Genomic DNA, 21,531 nt, shown 5'->3' with positions numbered 1-21,531 from the left:
CATGTTAATCCTTTAATCTACCGCCATTACTATAACTCTCATTTTACCATATTTATTTCTAACGCGATTGTGTGGTAGATTTATGATTGTCAACTAAGTTATTTATGTCAAGTTTGGGGACAATACGTGACAAAATAAGGAATTATAAAATCTATTAAAAAATTCAATTCAGAAGTTAATAATTCACATAAATAATATATTTAATGGGATTAACAACTTTTCAACAATACATTTGATCAACTTTTGTCCAAATTTATTAAAATTTTGATTTTAATCTACACCTAGCAGAGTGAAATAGAAGTTCAGTAACTCACTCAGTCACTTAAGACAGATTAAAGTTTAATAACCTACTCTAGTTTAATCACTGTCGATAAAATTTACCTACTTTTTCTTACTCATAAAAGTTGTCTTGGTCCAAGTGGGAATAACATTTCTCTTCTGCATGTCCATAAAGTTTGAAAAGTTACGAGGTTTACATAGACTTATCTATTTTGTTATAATAGAAATTGAGAACAATTTTTTGATTGAAAAAATCAAATGCCTTAAATCGAGGTACCAAATAAAAAATTATAAGTAAAAGACAACTTTTTTGTTTTTTATGGGGCAAGATTTTTTTTTGGGGGGACTAATGTGCAATTTTGTTGCTTTTACCAAAATTTTCAATCCCATGGAAACATTGTTCGCCAGTTTCCCAGCCAATAGTTCATGCAGTAAGTAGATCGTCAAATTTTAAAAAGTAATTATTGTAACAATTCAATAAGTTGAAAATTTAAAATTCCATTCAAAAAGTTAATTTATTAGGAATAATATGATTCTTTATAAATCTACCATTCACCACAAGTCTACCTCGTTTAATGCCCCTATTTGATCCCCATTTTTTTTTTTAAATATATTTTTTCTCTCTTCTTTTAAATTACATATTTTTCAATAAAATAATATTACACGAAAATTTAAATTTTTTTCTTATTTTTTAACGACACATTCTTTATCAATTTACTATTCCAAACTACATTCCAAAAAATGGGGCCCAAACCTACTCTAAATTTTATTCACATTTTTAATGAAGTATCATAGCATTTCAACCCCGTCAAGTGATTATTTATACTTCTCTCCTTCAAGCCTGGACTCCGTCAAGATTCAACTCTTTGATTTCGTCAATGGCCCCCACTTCATGTAAGTACAACTGACTTTGAGAGCCAATTGCAAATTCTTCAGCCATTGCATATAAGTGGGGTTCAAATCTTCATAAGTTCTTTCGACTATATTTGGGGTTCATCTTATGCATCTGCACAACTAAATTTGGGACCTAACTATGATAATACTTAGTTGAGTTTCAGGGTTCAAAAAGTTAACTTATTAGTAGAAATAATTAAATCCCTCTAAAAATTTATTATTTACCCTATGTAAAATTGTGTTTTCACCATCCAATGCAATCAATCCCCAACAATACCATGACTAAGGCTTCGTTTGTTTCCAATTTTTGTAAAAATGATAACAAAAAATATAATTGTTACGGGCCCCACACAAGAAATAGAAATTCAAATTTGGTAGTGTGATGTGATAAATAACGGTAATATTTTTCATTTAAATGGGGAAAGAATGGAAAACAAATGGGGGCTAAATCTGTATAAAAATGGTAGCTTATCTCTTATGGAAAACATATCTGATTCAAATTTCTAAACCCAAGCCAAGTTAGAAGACTCTACTTTTGTCTTCTTGATTTGCAAATTAGTTATGCTACATAAATTAGTCAATCACTTAAAATCTAGCTTCATAAAAGTACATAAAGATTGCGTTTTTCCCTTCAGCAATGGTAATAAAGGTGGATTTCATACTATAGCTATTTGTCCCATGTGCCAAATGGTTATTACGAAAAAGAATTCATTACTGCAAATAAAACCATCTCCGTACACATTTAAAAACACCTCTTCTTGCACATCCATACAAGAGTCGGGTCAATGTCCATTACTCATAGAACCTTTCTTAGAAACAAAAAGGGTCACATTTGTCAAGTTTTTTTCTTAATTGAATCAACTATCAACGTTATGCATCACATATAATTAGTCATTTCAATGAAAGATTGATCATGTGTCAATGACAAATAATAATGGGACCGAATTCAAATTGCCTTTTTGAGAAGGATCAAATTAGAGCCCGTTTGGTTCCCATTTTTATAAGAATGAGAATGAAAAATATAATCGTTATGAAACCCACACAAGAGATAGAAAGTCAAATATGATGATTTAATGTGATGAATAACAATCATATTTTTTATTTTTATGACCAAAAAAATGAAAATCAAACGAGGTCTTAATACATCGTTGTGCCATCTAATCCTATCTAATAACACGCAAAACACGAGCCACCTCTAATTTTACCCCAAACGCTAGAAAGAAGGTAACCCTAGAGTAGAGGTTTTCCTCTCCTTATTCCTTTTTCTTTTTAACCACAAATTTTCACCTCAAACGCAGGGGAAAATCATTTTACCTCCTCACACGTGTAAGATTTCCTTCCCCTCGCCACAGCAATTATACTCTAAATTGGACGGAATTTCCCTTCACCAATTCCCTCCCCCATTTTCTCTTTCTTTTCCCCTCTGAAAAGAAATCTATTTTCCCCTGTTTTTCCTTTCCTCGAAGCTTTGTACTTGATCGGCAGAAACTTTCATCATGTTTATTTTTCAATTTAAATGCCGACTTTGAACGCTTAATTGTCTCATCTGTCGATTGGGTTGTGTGTTGTTCACCGGCAAAAATCTCTGGGTTTGGTGTTTACAGCGAAATCTAGGTCGTTTCTCTCTTTTCCTGTTTATTATTTGTGAAAAGATATAATTTTTCAATATGTATAAGCTTTTCTGCTAAGTGATTGGAAAATTCTATTATCTTTCAAACCCTAGGTTAGATAACCCTTTTTACGTATTTCTCTTTTTGGTTATCACCCTAGAATTCTTTTATTCTAATTGTACATAAGAATAGTTCCATTTCATTCATTGATTTGATACCCTAGCTGGGACAAAAATATAATCAGGGATCTTATGAGAAAATCTCTGTGAAATTTTTGGTGCTTTTTTTAGTTTGACATTGAAAATTGAGGGTTTTCTTGTTCCGAACTTCTATGTTAACGGCATAACCCACGGATGAAGTCTAAAGAATTGAAGGAAAAAAAATAATCGTTTTTAGTTAGAGCCCGTTTCTTCTTTTTCCATTTAATTTCCTCGGGTATATAACGAAAGGAGAATGATCTGAAACCTAGGGTTTTCTATAGAGATATTGAGATGGCATTGAACTATTCACAACGGCCAATTATTCCGGCACATATTTCAGAAGACAATTTGGTATCGCCCATGAGGATTTTGAATGGGTATCTTGCCGAGGATGTTCCTGATAAGAATGGGGAAGGTTACTCAAAGGCTTGCTGTACGTGCCAAGGAGAAGCTGAGGAGTGGAATTTTAACTGTGGCGGGGATAGAGTTGATCTATGCAGCTCAACGGAGTCAACGGCCAAGGACATTGTTGACCTTTTGCCGTCTGACCCGTTTGGGATGGATATAGAAACTACCTTCACTGCGATCACGGGATGGCTCGAGGACTTGGAGTTTGATTATCAAGGATACATGAGGAACAACAATAATGAAGATTATGGTTTGTTCGCAGGATGGAATTTGATTTGGAATAATGCTTTTTCAAACAATGCTCAATTTGATGAGAAACTGAATGTGGGTACCCAATATTTTCCTAGCAATCTTCAGGTTTATGAGAAACCAGATGAGAGTATCCATACTTTTACTGACAGCATTCAATTTGATGAGAAATTGAATGCTGGCAATCAGGCTCGTGTATATAGGGAGGAGAGAGAAATGGGTGGTGCTTTATCCCAATATGAGCTTGAGTTTCTGCTGGCCCACAATATGAGGGACATCGAGGGCCACAGCAATGAGGGGGCTAGTAGCAGTTCTGAACTTCAGTTTGGAGGGGAAGTTGAGGGCGCAGTGGCGAATCTGTGTAGAGATGGGAGAGAAATGGGAGGTGCCTTAGCCCAATATGAACTTGGGTTTCTACTGGCCCACAATATGAGGGACATTGTTGGCCTCAGCAGTGAGGGTGCTCGTAGCAGTTCTGAACTTCAGTTTGGTGGGGTAGTTGATTGTGCTGTGAACTGTGTCAAGGATGAAGGAACACCCCATGAAGCTTTGACCTTTGCTTTTAGTTATCTGGGAGTGAAAGACCTTCTATCTGTTCAAAGGGTATGCAAGTCCTTCTGTTCCACAGTTAAAGGTGATCCCTTATTGTGGATGAGTATCCACATTGATCGACCACTTAATGAGAGGGTCACGGATGATGTGCTCGTGCAATTGGTTAGCAGGGCTCAAGGAAACCTGCAATGCCTGAGCCTGGTGGAGTGTCCAAGGATCACTGATGATGGTTTGAGGCGGATACTTGCAGCCAATCCACGATTGACTAAGGTCAGTAACTCAACCTGCTGATTTTATTGATCTTATATTTAGTAATTCGTTTTAGTTAGATTTTGGCCTTGTAATAAGTTGGAACTTGGTTAATGAGCATGCATATTAAGTTCTTTTATGTTGGCAACACGTGTAACATGCCTTACTAATACCAAAGCCTTCTTTTGGTAAAATTCTGTATTGATGTGTTTTTGTTTGTAAGTGCACGGATATTTGTTCTTGAAAACATGTGTATAGTATCTGTTGGTGAGTATTTTGGTTTTCGGGCCTGGTATGCCATTGTCGTCACCATTTGGTGATCATTAATTTATTATATTAAATGGGGACAGCAAACTAACATTAAAAGTTATAACACGTGTTGAACTCTTTGGACAGGGAAACCCATCACTTAAAGCAGTATACAGAATATCAAATAGTTTTTTCTGCAATTTTTAATAAGCGTTGGTTGATATAATGGCTACAATTGCACATGATTAGATGTGAAGGGAATTTATGAATCCGAGTTAATATCATCACTTTCTTCTTTAAATGTCTCGAGCTAATGTCATTTCTCTTGATACATCTGGCATGCACATGCATATTTAACCATTTGCTAGAGTAGAGTCATATTCGTCACTTTGGCATAATTGTCCATGTTAATAACTACTGCGGGGACAACTTGTTAACTTGGAATGTAAAGGTTGTTCAGAGGAGAATGTGTCAGGCTAGAGTATGCTTCTTAAGATTGTGAACCATATATCGTAAGGAATGCTGATAAAGTGATGGTTTTTTTCCCGTTACCATGCTACGTGGACCCTTCTATTGAGTCTCTGTTAGACCCTATAGTTAATACTTGAGTTTTTGTTTATCTGGGACTAGGGCATAGAATTGTGTCTGACACTGATGTCCGTTTCTAGAATATTATTATAAGAGCATATCATTTTAAAAGTATATTTGTCGTTACTATGTCCTCCTTTTCAACTCTTAGCCCTCCAGGACTTGTGTCGCTCTCATTAAAATCTAGGTTATATTTTTAAAAAGTGAGAAAAAGAGAAGGTAGATGTAAATACTTCGAAAAATCTAGGTCATTTAAGGGAAAAAGATTTATCATTACATTTTACTAGGCTCACCTTTCAGAGTTTAAAGCTATGGAGGGTATAGTCTTATAGAAATAGGTAAAAAAAATAAACTATTTTCAATAGCCAAATTTTAGCGTTCCATTTGAAACCAATATGCATACCTTCATATTGATAGTGGCAACTTGTAAACTACATGAATGTTAGGTAGGTATTTCATAATTGGATTTGAATTCTCATTTTCACTGATGATAGATATGATAACTTTATGGTGATGATTTTGCCATGTTCAAAGCTCTTGGTTGGATTTTGAATGTGGGACATTTAGTCCTTGATTGATCCCCATTATTTCCAAGATACATTTTTCTATTTCTGTCTTTTTAATCACACATTCTTCAATAAAATAATATTACATGTAAACGCAAAATTTTTATCAATTTACTATTCCAAAATGCATTCTTAGCCAAAAATGGTCTCAAACAGGCACTTAGTCATTCTCCTGAAGCAACCTGGTGTGGGATTCACTATTCTTTAGCAGTAGCTAAAATCTGTAATGACATCTCTACTTTGAAGTGAAGATTCAATTTGCAGTGATTTTTTATTTGCTAATCTTTAAGGTTTCAAGTTTAATTATTATTATTATTTTTTAATGCAGCTGTCTGTTCCTGGTTGTACAAGGCTCACCATTGAAGGCATACTGAATAATCTGAAGGCATATAACTCTAATATAGCTGTCCCAGGTATAAAGAGCCTGAGAATTGGTGGGATATATGGCGTGACATATGAACATTTTGAAGAGCTGAGGTTGTTACTTGGTTATGATAGCCACAAGCTCGAAAATAATCACAGGCCACATTTCTATAGTAGAGGAAGCTTTTATCTTCCATGTGATGATGACCGTGCAATTGATATTGAAACATGCCCAAGATGTGAGAAACTGAGGTTGGTTTATGATTGTCCAGCCGCAGGTTGTCAGGTTAAAGATCAAGCTACCAAAGCCTGCAGGGCATGCACACTCTGTATAGTGAGGTGTGCTCAGTGTGGCAGGTGTATTAATGACATGGAATATGAAGAAACATTCTGTCTGGAATTGCTTTGCTCGGATTGTTTCAAGCAGCTGAATAAGTACCAAGATGGGCTGGACGAGAAGGTTGATACCCCCAAGGATGGAGCTCTACACGAGCCTAACTTCTGTCTTCATGGGTAGGGGATTTTATGGGTTAATAATGCTTATTTTAATGAATATTTGCCTCCACTATAGAGTGCACTTACTGGGATAGTTGTCCTGGTTGATTAAGCTTTCAGGTGAACTGCTTTTGGTGTTGTTCTGAGCCCACGAGTGTGTAGGAGTTCACAGAAAGAGCTGCCGAGGAGAGGGGGGTGGCGGGTGGCGGGTGGCGTTAAAAGAAAGAAAAATGCTTAAAAAAAGAAACCATCCAAAAAAAAAAAAAAATCTAGAAAAGAGAAAAAAAAGAAAAGAAAAGGATGAAGTAGGAAAAAATCTCTGCTTGCGTGAAGTATATATATGGTGTTTCTTCCTCCAGCTGATTGTGCCCCTGAAAGCCAAATGATCTGATTCTTGGAACTCGGGAGGCGGAACGTGTGACGAGTATAATTCTGGAGGGCAGCCACTTGATCTTCCAATTGCAGATCACTCGTTGAGTTGGTACAAGTGGAGCCAACAGCTCAAAGAATCCGAGATGTAATCTGCACTTGTGGTCTGATTGCTAGGGAGGCTCCCGACTAAGCTGCAGGATCTGAGATGTAATCTGCACTTGTGGTTTGATCTGGACTATAGGACTCCTTATTTGCTAATGCAGATGGTAGTTTCTTTGCAGTCTGTGTGGATTTTGCGGTTCAATAATCTTCTATTCTATTCTGAATGTAAATCGATGATATAGTGATGTACGCCCTAATTCTCATATTCATCGTCTGCTGCTATTAACCTCTTATCGTACCAGACAAATATTGTTGAATAAAAGCGTTTGTTTTTGTGTGATATAGTTCTGGCCGTTGAGATGCTTGTAGATGTAGTTCTTTGTGTCTGGTTTCATATGAAGCAGGTAGGCCTCTTTACGTTTAGCCCAGTAGCTGCAAAAAGCCTTTTAAAGTTTTTTAGTACTCTCGTTGATAACTATGTCCGCATCTTTGCAACATTTTATGAGCTGCACATTAGTGTCCTAGTCTATTGTATATGTACATAATTGATCACTTGGTTTGGATAATAACTTAATACTGTTGATATGACAAGGAGAATCGTAAATATGGTTCTCTAAATGTGAAACTGTTTCAGAGAACTACAAGTAAGGTTCTCTAAATGTAGATTGTTTCAGAAATTTTTTTATCGTGCCCACTGGAGACAAGAAATCAGATATGTCATAACATATCCTAGTAGATTACCAAATCATTGTTTGTAAAAGAATAAAGCCGCAATGTACAACTTGATTGACAACAAGTGTTGAAAAAATCTTGACAATTGATTTTAAAAATACTTTTTCAAATCATTGTTTGTAAAAGAATAAAGCCGCAATGCACAACTTGATTCACAACATGTGTTGAAAAAATCTTGACAATTGATTTTAAAAATACTTTTTCAAATAAATGGATGTGATGTTTGCTGACTCATGGATTGTAAAAGAAATTGTACAAGCATGATTCTTTGTAAAATGATTTAACATTTGCTTATCATAATTTATGAGGATCCAGAATTAATATAGAATAACACAAATGAATGCTTGAAACAGGAGCCAATTGATCAAGAGAAATATGGTGCTTCCATCTGGTCTCTGTTCATTATCTCCATCTGGCCCTGAACTTGAGGCATGTAATAGAATGACATAGTACAATGGCACCCCCGTCTCAGGCTTCCCTTTTTGAAAGTCCACTTCAAGAATTTCGCCTCCGGGAAAGGATCCAAGTAGCCCGTCTGGAGAACCGCCGAGCCAATCTAACCTTTCCACTGAACGGACGACAAAACCTAACGAACTCACATCACGACCCCACCCGTGATGCTTTTGTACCTCTCCATTCGATGGCACTCTTTGCAGAGGCTTCAAATTTTACGTCTTCTGCAAATACTTTCTCGTAACAGAGTTCATATCCACGATTGCCTTTCCAAAATCACAACACGGTTCTGAAAGTGCTCGCCGTCAGTTTATCCTTGCAAAGAGCAAACCATTCATCAGAGCGTTGGGTAGCATCTGATGCTGTGAGTCGGCCGCTCAACACCAAAAACGATACAGGATAGTTGAGAGGTACGGATGAATGCACAAAAGGCGAAGTATACGTTGAAAACGTTTTTACGCACACAATTGCATACTTCCTTCGAGTGGGAAATGGACGTACTGCTTTATGGATATGCCACCAAATTTCGAAACACAAGCATTGGTCATTTCTCGGTTGCCAGTTATCATCTACAGACTTGAGTTTAAAAATTTCAGTGAGATGAGCAACTAAAGGAAAAGCAAGAAAAAAAGGCTACTTGAATTCATCTTCTTCCTAGTAAAGTAATTAACAAAAAGAACAGAAATTTAAGAACCCACTAAGCATATTAAAATGACAGACAATTAAAACTACCAAATGTAGAGTTTCATCAAGCTGAAAAATTATCAATCCCACAAATTTTTAAGATAGACACAAACCTTAAACCAGATTGTATAACAACCTATAGAATCTTCCAATGATGGGATTTTCGGAAATGGATAGAATTGAATCATGAATATGAAATTTTCATTATCAAACCTCAGACGCAAATGAACAGTTTTCTTGAGGATAAAACCTGTTGGGTTGTTGACCCAAATTAAGATGGATTTTTTTAAAAAAAAATAAATTGTTTTCTTATTTTCATGTGGAAAAATTTATTTTCTTATATTTCACGTGATTTTTATAGAAATATATTATTTCCTTATTTCACATTATTTCTATCTTTATACTATGACATGTACCTATAAATAGTTGTATTCTCTTTCAGTTTTGTTCAAGCAAGAATCGCTGAGTGTTTGTATTTCTCTCCATATTGTTGATTTATAAAACGGTGTGCTTCTGCGATTAACTCTCTTTGTTAATTTCTTTACTTTTAAATCTTATTTCTTCTTGCGATCTTCATTACTTTATATCACGTAATTAATCTCATTTGCTACAATCCTTCAGGGTCCAATAAGTGGTATCAGAATTTGGTTTTTCTTCTGAGGATTGGTTGAGGTTTTTTCAGAGACGACTACCATGAAGTATGACATTCCGCTGTTGGATTGCAATACAAGGTTTTCTTTGTGGTAAGTAAAGATGAGGGCTATTGTGGCACAGTTGGATTTAGACGATGGGTTACTCGGCTTTGAGAAGATGTCAACTAATTGGACAACAAAGGGATCAGAAGGCTTTGTCGTTGATTCATTTTCATCTATCCAACAATATTCTATAGGATGTCTTGAAGGAGAAAATATCGCTGCTTTGTGGTTGAAACTGATGTATGATCAAGAGTCTTACCGATAAACTGGCTCTAAAGTAGAAGTTGTACTCCCATCGCATGGCGGAATGAGGGTCGTTGGAAGACCATATTGCCGTGTTCAAGGAAATTGTCACAGATTTGGAGACGTTGGAAGTTAAGTACGATGAAGATGATATACTCTTGATCCCATTATGTTCACTACCTGGCTCTTATGCATTGTTTCGAGACACCATTTTGTATAGTCGAAATATTTTGACTATAGACGACGTCTATAATGCTTTGTACTTGAAGGAGAATTGAAGCATTTGGTTGGAGTTATATCGAGAGATGGGAAAGCTCTTGTATCTCATGGTGGTCGACGGATGGGTAGATCGAAGAATAACAGCAATTTGTTTTGCTTCTACTGCAGACGTAAGGGACATATTCAGAGGGATTGTGATAAGTTGTAGGCTAAAGGTGATTTAGCCACAAATTGTGGAGCACAACCTTTGACTTCAGACAAAACAAATGCAGTTGAGGATTTTTTAGACGGCGAAGATGTGATGTTGACCGTGGTATCTAACGTGGAATCTAGGTCTGACGAGGAGTGGATTCTCGATTCAGCATGTTCGTATTATATGTGTTCTAGAAATTTTATTCAGACATATGATGCTATTCAATAAGGTGGAGTTGTAATGGAAAACAACTAGTCTTGTCGTATTGTTGGGAACGATCGAATCAGATTTAGGTTGCGGGATGGGACAGTCAGAACAATTGATCAGGTTCAACATGTTCCAAACCTGAAAAGGAATCTCATCTCGTTTAATGCTCTAGATGCAAAAGGGTATAAATTCTCTGGTGAAAGTGGAGTCTTAAAGGTCTGAAAGGGTGTCTGGATTGTACTCGAAGGACGGAGAATGTCTCAGTTGTACATCTTGTAGGGGAGCGCAAAACCAATTAAGAGATATTTGGACAAGTTCAGTATCGTGGTGGATATACAATTTGGTACAGTACCTCTTATGGCGAGCTCTGAGTTGGTTAAGAACACTGCTGAGGAGAGCATTGGTGATTTCGCTTTGCAAACAATTTTAGCGGATACACTGTGTTCATTTGCTAGGGTTGGACCCATGGAACGTAGGTACCATGATGTTAATAATGTCTGTGATGCTTTTGGAGACGTTGAAGATAAAAGTTCTAGCAAGATGCCTTCTGATCCAGCATGTGGTATGGTTTTTGGTACAGAGTGTGCTTCAACTTTATTTGGTTAACAGTAATTCCTTAGTGGAATTTTGGAAACCCAGGATTTGGGTTCATGTATCGCTTATGGACGCCTTGTAGAGGACGAGGGTTTGGTTCGAAAAGTTTTGGTTACTGTGTTGAGGAGATTGGCTATTTCGTTGTAGACAGATTTGAAATTTTAGAATTTCGTATGTTGCACTAGTATTTGGGTCAATGTGAAGATTGTTGGATTTGTGACCCAAATTAGGGTGGATTTTTGTTTTTTGAAATAAATTGTTTCCTTATTTTCATGTGGGAAAATTTGTTCCTTATATTTCATGTGATTTTTATGGAAATATATTATTTCCTTATTCCACATTATTTACATCTTTATGCTATGTCATGTATTTATAAATAGAAGTCTTCTCTTTCAGTTTTGTTCAAGCAAGAATTGCTGAGTTCTTGTATTTTCCTCCATATTGTCGATTAATAAAACGTCGTGCTTCTACAATTAACTCTCTTTTTTTATTTCTTCACTTTTAAATCTTGTTTCTTCTTACAATCTTCATTACTTCATATCACATCACTAATCTCATTCACTACAATCCTTCCTAGTCTAACAAAACCAACGAAGTTAAAAGGAGGCCAAGATTCTTAGTTGTGGGCATAGGGAAGTGAGTCGACACGTATGTGTTGGACTTAGTGTCCTTGTTGTTTAGTTTAAGGGAGAGTTTAAGAGAGAGAAAAAAGGGAAATAATATTAACCATGATCATAAAGTTCTTTCCATAATTATAGAAATTATTTCTTTTAGAAATTATTTTGTCCTAAATTAGTTTACATCCTTACACGGTGGATTCTACATGTATATATACACCAATGTACTGAATGCTCGATTAATGAAATTATTTCATTCACATATCAATCATAACATGGTATCAGAGCTCCTAAGTTAAACAAAATTTCATACCTATGCTATGGATGACTTTGCCGTTACTCCTGTACCGGATGCCACCAAGTCCCTTCCAGATGCCTCTTCATCTTATTTTCTACACTTATATGAATAGCCCAACCAATTCCTTGTTGATGCAGTCCTCAATGGGGAACAATTACCCTGCTGGCGACAATCCATAACATGTGCCTTGAATGCCAAAAACATGTTGGGTTTCTATCTTAGCACCATTAAATGTCCAGCCATAGATACAGCGACTGCACTTCTTTGGGATCGATGTTGTAATATCGTAATGTCGTTGCTCCTGCATTTCATTGATCGATCTCTCACTAGAAGTCTCCTCTATTGTGCAACACCTAACGATTTATGTGTCGAACTGGAAACCCAATTTCAGCAGAGTAACCTAACCAAAATCTTTCGATTGAAACACGAATTGGCCAACGTCAATCTAGTATACAACAATCCATCCAACCTATTACATAAAATTAAAGGAAATCTAGGATGACTATCTTCACTCCAGCTCACGACGCCATATATTTGCAGTGCGGTCAAAGCCCTCTCCGAAGTTCATGATTCAAACTAAGTCTACTAGTTCCTCATGGGCTTGAACGATAGCTACCAACAATTTTGGTTCCAAATGTTGGCCACAGATCCTTTTCCTTCAATTGGGCGTTGCTATGCCATTCTTCACCAAAGCCTAGTTCAATTGCCTGCCTCTCGATCAAAAATTTCAGCCCTACTGGCCCGCTCATCGACATCACAGCAAGCCTCATGCTCACGTTGTGTCTGGCTAGCTGGGACACCACTATGCGAAACTTGTGGCAGACCAGGACACCCTCGAGCGAAGTGTTTTGAGATTATTAGTTACCCAGAATGGTGGCCATCAAAGGAAAAACGTAGAGGACTGGAAATCTCAACACTGGCAGCGCACCAAATTTCAATCGGCTCTGCGTCTTCCACCATGAGCTGCCCCGTTCCTGGTCTCACCACTGAGCAGTATACCCAGTTAATGGAGCTTCTCAAACCCCCAACAATTCTCTCTCTGGTTCCTCTTTAAATTCAAAGTCCTGGGTAATTGATAGTGGTGCAACACACCATATCACCACCTTCCATTTAAATATTTTCGATAATACCACTTGGCCTCTTTTTGTTTGTCTTCTCACAGGTTCTTACGCCAACGTGTCCAATTCGGGTGATATTAATTTATCACCCAATCTCACACTTTTAAACGTTTTATCTATTTCAGATTTTCAATTTAATTTGTTATCTGTCAGTCAAGTAAAAAGTCTCTAAATTAGGTTCTCGTTTTTTCCCACTTTTTGTACCTTTCAAGACCTAAACACGAGGAAGCTGACTGGAGTAGGACAGTGGGTGATGAGGGCAATGGACTGTACTACTTCAAGCATATTCTAGTGACTACTCTCCGATCGTCAAATAAAATCTCTTTTGACACATGGTATCAACGTTTAGGTCATCTCTTCCCCATATTGTTCCTCATTTTATTTCTCATTCTCAAATCAATAATCATTGTGACACATGTACTCATGGAAAACATACTTAATTGCCTTTTCAATTAATTAGGAATAAGAGTTCGATGCCTTTTGAACGTATTGTTTATGACATTTGGGATGACTATCACGCTACTTTTTTTTTTGGGTGCACATTATTTTTTGACAATTGCTGATGAATACACTCGAATCACATGGTTGTATCTAATGCGTTTCAAATTCGAAACTTCAACATGCCTCCGAAATTTTTTTACTATGGTTCATACTTAGGGGTGTAAACGAGCCGAGCCGAAACTTCCGGCTTGTGCTCGGCTCGAGCTTTTTCAATACGGGCTTTTTTGGGCCCGAGCCGAGCCGACTCGACTCAAAAAAAAATAAAGCTCGAGCCGAGCTTTTGGCTCTGGCATTACCGAGCCGAGCCGAGCCAGCTCGTGTTTTGATGTCTTTTTTTTTTTAATTTTTTTTCTCCTAATTGCTGCCCAACAGGCAGCTTTAATTATAAAGATGCCTGTTGGCAGCTAGACTACTGTCGAACTGGCAGCAAATCTGCTGCCAACAGGCAGCTTAAAGCTGCCGGCAGCCTATTTTTTATTATTTTTTATTTTTTGTTTTAAATTAAACGGACCGGCCCATCAATCCACGGACCGGCCCGGGCTCGGGCCATTGCCCCTTTTTGGGGCTCGGCCCGAGCTTTGGCTCGGTTGGTCCGAGCCACGAGTCGGGCCGGCTTGGGCAACAACGGGCCGCCCGAGCCACCGAACTTTTTTGACATCCCTATTCATACTCAATTCAATTCCAACATACGACACATCCACACTGATAATGGTCAAGAATTCTTTGCTACTGCTACTCGAGATTTTTTTCTGAACGAGATACTCACCGTGAACGCACTTGCTTGGAGACACCTCAACAGAATGGGGTTGTTGAACATAAGCATCAACTTATCCTAAATGTGGCTCGATATTTACGTTTTCAAGCTCACCTTCCCTTCACCTTTTGGGGAGATTGTGTTCTCATTGCTACATATCTCATCAACCACACCCATCCTCCTTCTTACATAATATTTCCTTTTTTGAGCGCCTTTATCAACATGCACCCCGTTATGACTACCTGTGTGTCTTTGGTCATCTTTGTTATGCTCATACCATCTCTGCCCATCGTGATAAGTTTCGACCTCGCACTCGTCCTTGTGTTTTTTTAGGATATTTCCTAACTCATGTGCATACAGAGTTTATGAGTTGGAGAGCACGAAGATTATAATCTCTTGGGACGATACCTTTATCGAGCATTTTTTCCTTCAAATTAATACCCCGTTCACCTTCATCGTCCCTTGTCTTACCTCTCCCCATCCCATTTCCTTACCATCAACTCCATCTCCTGCAGAGCCCATTCTACCTCCACCTTCTACTCGTCCCTATCGCACTATTCATCGTCCTGGTCGCCTTGCTGACTACGTTTGTCCTACTTTTCCATCGTCTTCTTCTGTTGCACACTCCACCACTCCGGTTACAGTTTCAGGTACCGCTCACCCTCTCTCTCACTTTGTTTCTTATCATAAATTTTATGTTGATCATTTTGCCTTTTTATATGCTCTATATCCCAATCCCCTGATCTTACTTGATATTCTCAGGTTGCAAAGCATTCCCATTAGTGTGTGATAAGTGTGTTTTTATGCACTTATTTAATATCTAAATATGTTATTTATTGATTAAATGAATGGAATTCTACTCACAATTATGTAATATTTGCTTTTGTAGGCCAAAAATCACCCAAGGGAAGAGAACAAGGCAAAAGGAAGTGAAAATGTCCAAAAGCGCACAAAAATGTGAAGTTGGGGACCAAAGTGCACAAGTACCAAAAGTTGGGGACCTAAAGTTGCAATTTTGGAGGGCAAAAGTGATATGAAATTCAAATTTTGAGAACTAGATTGTGTATAATCAAAGTTGAGGAGCCTTGTGTGCAATTAAATGGAGAAAAAGAAATGAAGAAATGGTGCGCTCGCGGAAGACCCTTTTTGATTTACTGAGACCAAAAGGTTTCACGATGCGTACGCGGGATGAATGTCCGCGCTTGCGCGCTGCTTTCCAGCTGGGCGAATTTTGCCTATTTCGCATAAATTTTGGGACTTCTTTCACAATTTCACTTGACGCGATTTTGGCTATTTAAATACGGATTTTTGGTCATTTTCTAGGGAATTCTTGGTTTTGGGGGTTAGGTCTTCTTCCTCCTCCATTTTCTTTCTTTCTATTCTTCTTTCTTTTCTCTTCCTTTTCTTTTCTTTTCCTTGGTATTTTAGAGGCACAATTTAGAGCACAATGAGATATTATTAAGGATTTGGCAAGGTTTTGGAGAAATCAAGAGCAAGCTCAAAAAGGGGTTTTATCTATACCTTGTATTTTCTCTATTATTTTGTCAAACTTGCAATGTATTGTATAAAACATTCTCCTTTTTATCATATATTTAACATGGGCTAAATATTTGTGTTGGGATTTATAATATTAGTTTAACCTAGCTTTTAATTAATTTTGATATTTGCTCTTTAATGTTAAATTATTTATTTCTATGTGTTTCTACTATGATTTTTATTGCATTTTCATTTATGTGACCAATAAATGATTATGTTTAGTGAATTGTACATCATTCGAGAGAATATTGTGCATTTTAGAGCAAATAGTAGAAATCCTAGGTTTGTGTAGAAGATAAAGATATACTGCTAACCCCAGGTGACCAATTGAGCTATTTTCACAAATATTTAATGCAGTTGTTTGATTTTAATCGACATATAGATATAATAGGTTAAACCAATCAATTATGATTAATTTCGCTCGAGAGAGATAATTAACTAAAATTGGAAGGTCAGGTCTAACGTAGGAAATGAGTAATTTGGTAATTGGCTCATGAAGAAATTAATTAAGCGACGGTTAAATGAAACCAAGAATTCCAATCACGTTTGCTTTCGAAAATTCCCAAGATTTTCATATTTTCTTAATTTGTAAATTTTAGTTAATTTCCATATTTAAAAACCATATTTTTAATTGTTTGTGTTTATTTCTATTGTTAGAATTAAATTAATTAAAGTTATATAATCGAAAGTATACATTCCTCGAGGGATCGAAAATCTGGACTTAAAAGTCCACTTTATTACTTGAACGCGACCCATGCGCTTGCGACATGTAGTATTTTAGCGAATAGTGTGATTATATGCAATCTAAGATTCAAGCACTTAAAACTCACACTTGGTGTCTCACTACTCTTCCTCCTTGCAAGACATTTATTGGTTGTAAGTGGGTATTAAAAACCAAACTTCATACATATGGTTCCATTAAAAGGTATAAAGCTTGATTGGTGGCTAAGGGTTACACCCAAGTTAAAGGCCTTGATTATCATGACACTTTTATCCTTGTAGCCAAACTTGTGACTGTCCGTTGTGTTTTGGCAATTGCTGCAGGCCGTAATTGACATCTCCATCAGCTTGATGTCAATAATGCAATCCTTTATGGAGATTTGGAGGAGAAGGTCTAGATAACACTTCTTCTCGGATATGGTCGAGAGGGGGAGACTCGTGTTTGTCAATTTTTTTATTTTTTATTTTATTTTTGCTACATTTTTTATGTTTGTCAATTTTTTAAATAGTATTTGTCACTTTTGTTAATGGATAAAGCTACTTGTGCATAATTTTATGTACATAATGGTGTCCTTACACTCACATGAGTATGGGGAGTGTACACAAAATTATGTACACTAAGCATAGCCCTTTTTTAATATGTTCGTGCTTGAGCAGTAGGTAGGTGACAAAAGTTAATCAAAAAATCATGTCAGTTTTTCCTCTATTTTTCTTCCAACTTTGGATAGCAATTTCTCATTTACCTAGAATTCATTTTGAGATTTCAAATATACCACGTGATCTACTCAACGAGTAGAACAAACGTCTATTTACATTTGGGTTTTGACAATTGGATCAAATCCGAATATTTGACCAAAATTGACACGAACGTCACTTTTTCCATATTTTGGTTTTAACACTTAACCAATTTTCGGTAGATGACAGTGGTGATGAATTGATTTATAGATGCTCGACGTTTTGATTGTGTTTTGTTGATGAATTGATTTAAAAATGCTTTGCGATGAACCAAAAAAAGGAGGGACGTGATGTGTCACTTTCTTTTTTTTTTTCTTTTTTGACTTACTGTCATTTTTTGAATCTTTATCACTTTTCTTTTAAATTTTGTCACTTTTTTTAATGTTAGTCATTTTTCTGTCACTTTTTGAGTGACAAACATCACTTTTTAATAAAAGTTGTTTATCACTTTTTAATAAAAAGTATCATTTAACTTTAAAAAGTGACAAATAAAAAAGTGAATGTCACTTAATTTTACGCAGTATTTTAGTTCCAAAATATTGTTCATATAATTTTTCAAAGGACCTCTAATTTTAAGAATATTTTTGTAATTTGCCCATATTTTTTGTGTATAGTTTTGAAAAAATAAACAAAAAAGTCAAGAGAAGTTGATAAAAATTGGGTTAAAACTTCATGAAATGCGTAACTAAAATTAATTATTTGAGTTTAATTTAAATTTTTATCAAGTTGTTTAGATGAATCAAATAGAGACCAAGTCTCATTCTATGTTGGGTTAAACTAAGGGCTCATTTGGCAAAATTTCTGAAAAATAAGAAACCTGTAAAAAAGTTTCAAAAAATCAGGTGATTACATTTATAACTATCTGATAACAGGTCAATATCACAATAACACACAATTATAATTAAAATCACAAATCGCATAAGATCAAAATCACAAGAACACAAATTGTAAATCACAATTACAAATTTAATCGTAATGATACATTTTTTATATCACATTATTTATTGGTCTCAAATCACCCATTTTATCGATCAGGTCTTAATTATTAATTACAAATTATCTATTTTATTAGTTACAATCACCCAAATAATTTATTATTAATGATTTTCATCCTATCCCACCCCACTTCACTCTATCACCATCAGCACTTCCTAAATGTCACGCCTCACCACCATTTTGCAAACTATAAACAACCACCACCATTTACAAACCACCAACAAAATCCACCCTAGAAACTATATCTAAACAACGATGCAGCAATTGGGCAAATCGGAGGATAGCACGGCTAAGCAACAACGCACTCTACTGTAGCAATGGCAACGAGGCATCGTTATGATGCACAAAGGTGCCCATCGCCGCTGCACAAGGCAATTCGAAAGCAAATTAGAGGAGCAGGATGGCTCGTCGATTCTTATAATAGTGCGAAGAGGCCCTTACGCGGTAGCAATAGCTTTACTTTACTTGCAGCATTGCATTGCATTGCAATGTTGGAGAAGTGAGAAAAACGTCGGAGAATGTGAAAGGTGCTGGGTAAGTTTCTGTAACTTTTTGTTTGGATAGAAAATGAATTAGGGTTAAGGAGTGAGATTGGTGGGGTGAATAGGCTATACATGATTTATGAAAGAACAAATATAAAATTTGATTAATGAAATGTAAACTTCAAAAATGGGTTTAGGTGTAATTCCCTCAAGATAAAAATTACATCTAATATTAAGAAATTGTTTAAGACATAGTTATTAAAATCGGATCGGACCGATCGGTTCAGCCTGAAAACCGGTGAATCAGACACTGATCCGATCCGATTATCACAATTTGGTCCATTTACAATCAAATCAGACAAGAACCATCCAAATTGGTTCATATATGTCATAAATCGAGCAAGTTTAGGTGAACCAAAAATCGGTTCACATGTGAACCGATTTTTGTGAAATTGGTACCTGACAAAATTTATATCAAAGTTGCATGAAGTAAGAATTGAACCCGCATTACCTTGTTAAAAGATTGAAGTCTTGACCACCATGGTAGATGGAGAATTGCAAGAAGTAATGTGAGCCAAATATATTTATTTAGTTTAACTGTAATGATATAAAATAACATATATACTGTCTTTTTATTTTAAAAAATATTTTTAATCATAATTAAGAATTAATATCGACCCACTAGTTTAACCACTAACCTCCGGTTGAACCATTGACCCAATGACCTGATGATTTTTCCTGGTCAATGATCGGGTCAGGTCCGATAACTATGGTTTAAGATAATTTTATAAAAATTCTTTATATACCTACAAGAGATTTTAGAGAAAGCTGCCATAAGATAACGGTTTTCAAAGAACTCTTTCACTATAAGTTAAATAAAAGAGGAAAAAAAAAATCTTACTGAACAAACTCTAAATTAACGAAGAATTGACTCGTCTTATTTTTAAATGACCCAATCCTCTGTTACACCTCTAAATGGTGAATCCATGGTTGGCAATCATTTCTTGGAAAGAATGAGTTTTTGAATGATTTAATAAATTTTTTAGAGAATGTGTGGTTACAAATAGAAAAAAATTGAATTTATGAAAATAATATTTTATTGTGAGAATGTGCGATTAAAAATAAGTACGAGAAAAGAAGAATTTTGAAAGAAGATTACAAGGCTTGGTCTAAGATTGCATGAAAAAGCCAGAAGAGTTACCATACAATCGGTTAGAAAAGGCCAAAAATATATCTAGAAGAAGGAAAAGTTGGGCATTACTTTCAAAGAGGTCGCGGGTCCTGCGTAAAATGAAGTTCCGGGTCAGAATTCAATTACTCATCAATCAACATTCAAAACTTCACCTTCCATAAATATTATTCCCTTTTCTTCTTGTTCTTCTTCTTCTTCTTCTTTCTTCTCTTTTTTCCTATTTTCATTTTAATTTAAAAGGACAATTAAATAATTATGACAGTTTAAAGAAACTTCTATGTTCACAATTCCAGTACAACACGTTATAGAAGAGAAAGATAAATCAACAATTTAATTTTTTAATTATCTAATTACCATATTAACTCAATAAATTAAGTTGAATTTTATCTTCTTTTTCTACTTCATTAACATTCTATTATACAATTGACAACTTGTTTGGGAGGGATTTTTACCCAAAAAATTAATTTTTTGACCGTTATTTTACTATTCTAGCCGTAATTTTTGACTTCTTCTCTTACTGGTCAACCCACTTTTCTTCTAACGGTCAAAAAATCAATTCTCAAAATTCCTCCCAAACGAGGCCTGAATATATCAATTGTGAAATATTACTAGAAGTACTTATTCGTCTATCAATGAAAATACCACTTCTTTATATAAAATATTTTAGAATCAAACGCAATGCTAAAAAATTTTTGTGTAGCTTACCGTAATTTTAATGCAAATAAAACTTCAGAATGTTCATAATTTTTGTTGTTGAAAGAGTAATAATAATTAATAAAAGAAAATTTCCAACTTATAATTTATAAATTTAATTATCAACAGATTATATGATGAGATTTGATTGAATTAAAATCTCATCAATAAAAAAGAGAGATATAGAGAGAGAGAGAGAGAGAAACTTCCCATTGGTACCTCAATCAATCTGTAAAAGATTGACTTAAAGGTCAGCATTTTCATTTTTCCATAATTCGATCTATCAACATAGGATCCTTTGAATTGTTCCTCGAATATTCCAAACACAATTTGCACCCACCCACTAATCAAATATTTTACTAGAATAAAACTATGATTGTTGAAAGGGTAAGAATAATTAATTATGGTTTGCTTCTTTATTACGTTGAATTAAATAAAACATGAGAATTAAATAAAACAGAAACATGAGAATTAACAAAATTGATCGTTTTGCATTTTCGGCTTACTTCAAAAGTTAAAAGTCTATTTTAATTTTAATTTTAATTTTAATTTTTTTTGACTTACGTAGATGTATCGCAATGAATATATGAAAAAGTACTTTTCAACGAAATTGAACGTTCTCGACAGTCTTAAAATATCTAGAAAGTATTTTACGTACTAAAGATATTTCCAATGATAAATAGTTTTCATGAT

The 21,531-nt window shown here is 35.5% G+C and overlaps 1 protein-coding gene and 1 pseudogene across 2 annotated transcripts; one reads left to right on the top strand and one right to left on the bottom strand.

Moving 5' to 3' along the window:
• The first annotated feature begins 2,503 nt into the window (after window positions 1-2,503).
• LOC111398867 (F-box protein SKIP14-like) lies at window positions 2,504-7,520 on the top strand. 2 transcript variants are annotated; one of them, XM_023026009.1, is made up of 3 exons: window positions 2,504-4,462; window positions 6,173-6,720; window positions 6,823-7,520. In XM_023026009.1, the coding sequence occupies exons 1-3, from the start codon at window positions 3,275-3,277 to the stop codon at window positions 6,824-6,826; spliced, it is 1,740 nt and encodes a 579-aa protein (XP_022881777.1). In that variant the 5' UTR covers window positions 2,504-3,274; the 3' UTR covers window positions 6,827-7,520. The 2 variants fall into 2 exon arrangements, with proteins under 2 accessions (XP_022881777.1, XP_022881776.1); XM_023026008.1 differs by having other exon boundaries at window positions 6,816-7,520.
• Window positions 7,521-8,272: 752 nt separating this feature from the next.
• On the bottom strand, window positions 8,273-8,909 carry LOC111398310 (annotated as a pseudogene).
• Window positions 8,910-21,531: the final 12,622 nt, after the last annotated feature.

Source organism: Olea europaea, chromosome 8, assembly GCF_002742605.1.
Source record: "Olea europaea var. sylvestris chromosome 8, O_europaea_v1, whole genome shotgun sequence".
In the NCBI taxonomy this organism is placed as follows: Eukaryota; Viridiplantae; Streptophyta; class Magnoliopsida; order Lamiales; family Oleaceae; genus Olea; species Olea europaea.
This window is presented reverse-complemented; position numbering and strand designations above follow the sequence as displayed.

What these genes read in the sequence shown, in the direction of transcription:
- LOC111398867 (XM_023026008.1), top strand. Translation starts at nt 3,275, where the DNA reads ATGGCATTGAACTATTCACAACGGCCAATTATTCCGGCACATATTTCA. An exon ending in CCAATCCACGATTGACTAAG is followed by an intron (nt 4,463 to 6,172) that starts GTCAGTAACTCA and finishes TTTTTAATGCAG; the next exon opens with CTGTCTGTTCCTGGTTGTAC. An exon ending in CCTAACTTCTGTCTTCATGG is followed by an intron (nt 6,721 to 6,815) that starts GTAGGGGATTTT and finishes TGGTTGATTAAG; the next exon opens with CTTTCAGGTGAACTGCTTTT.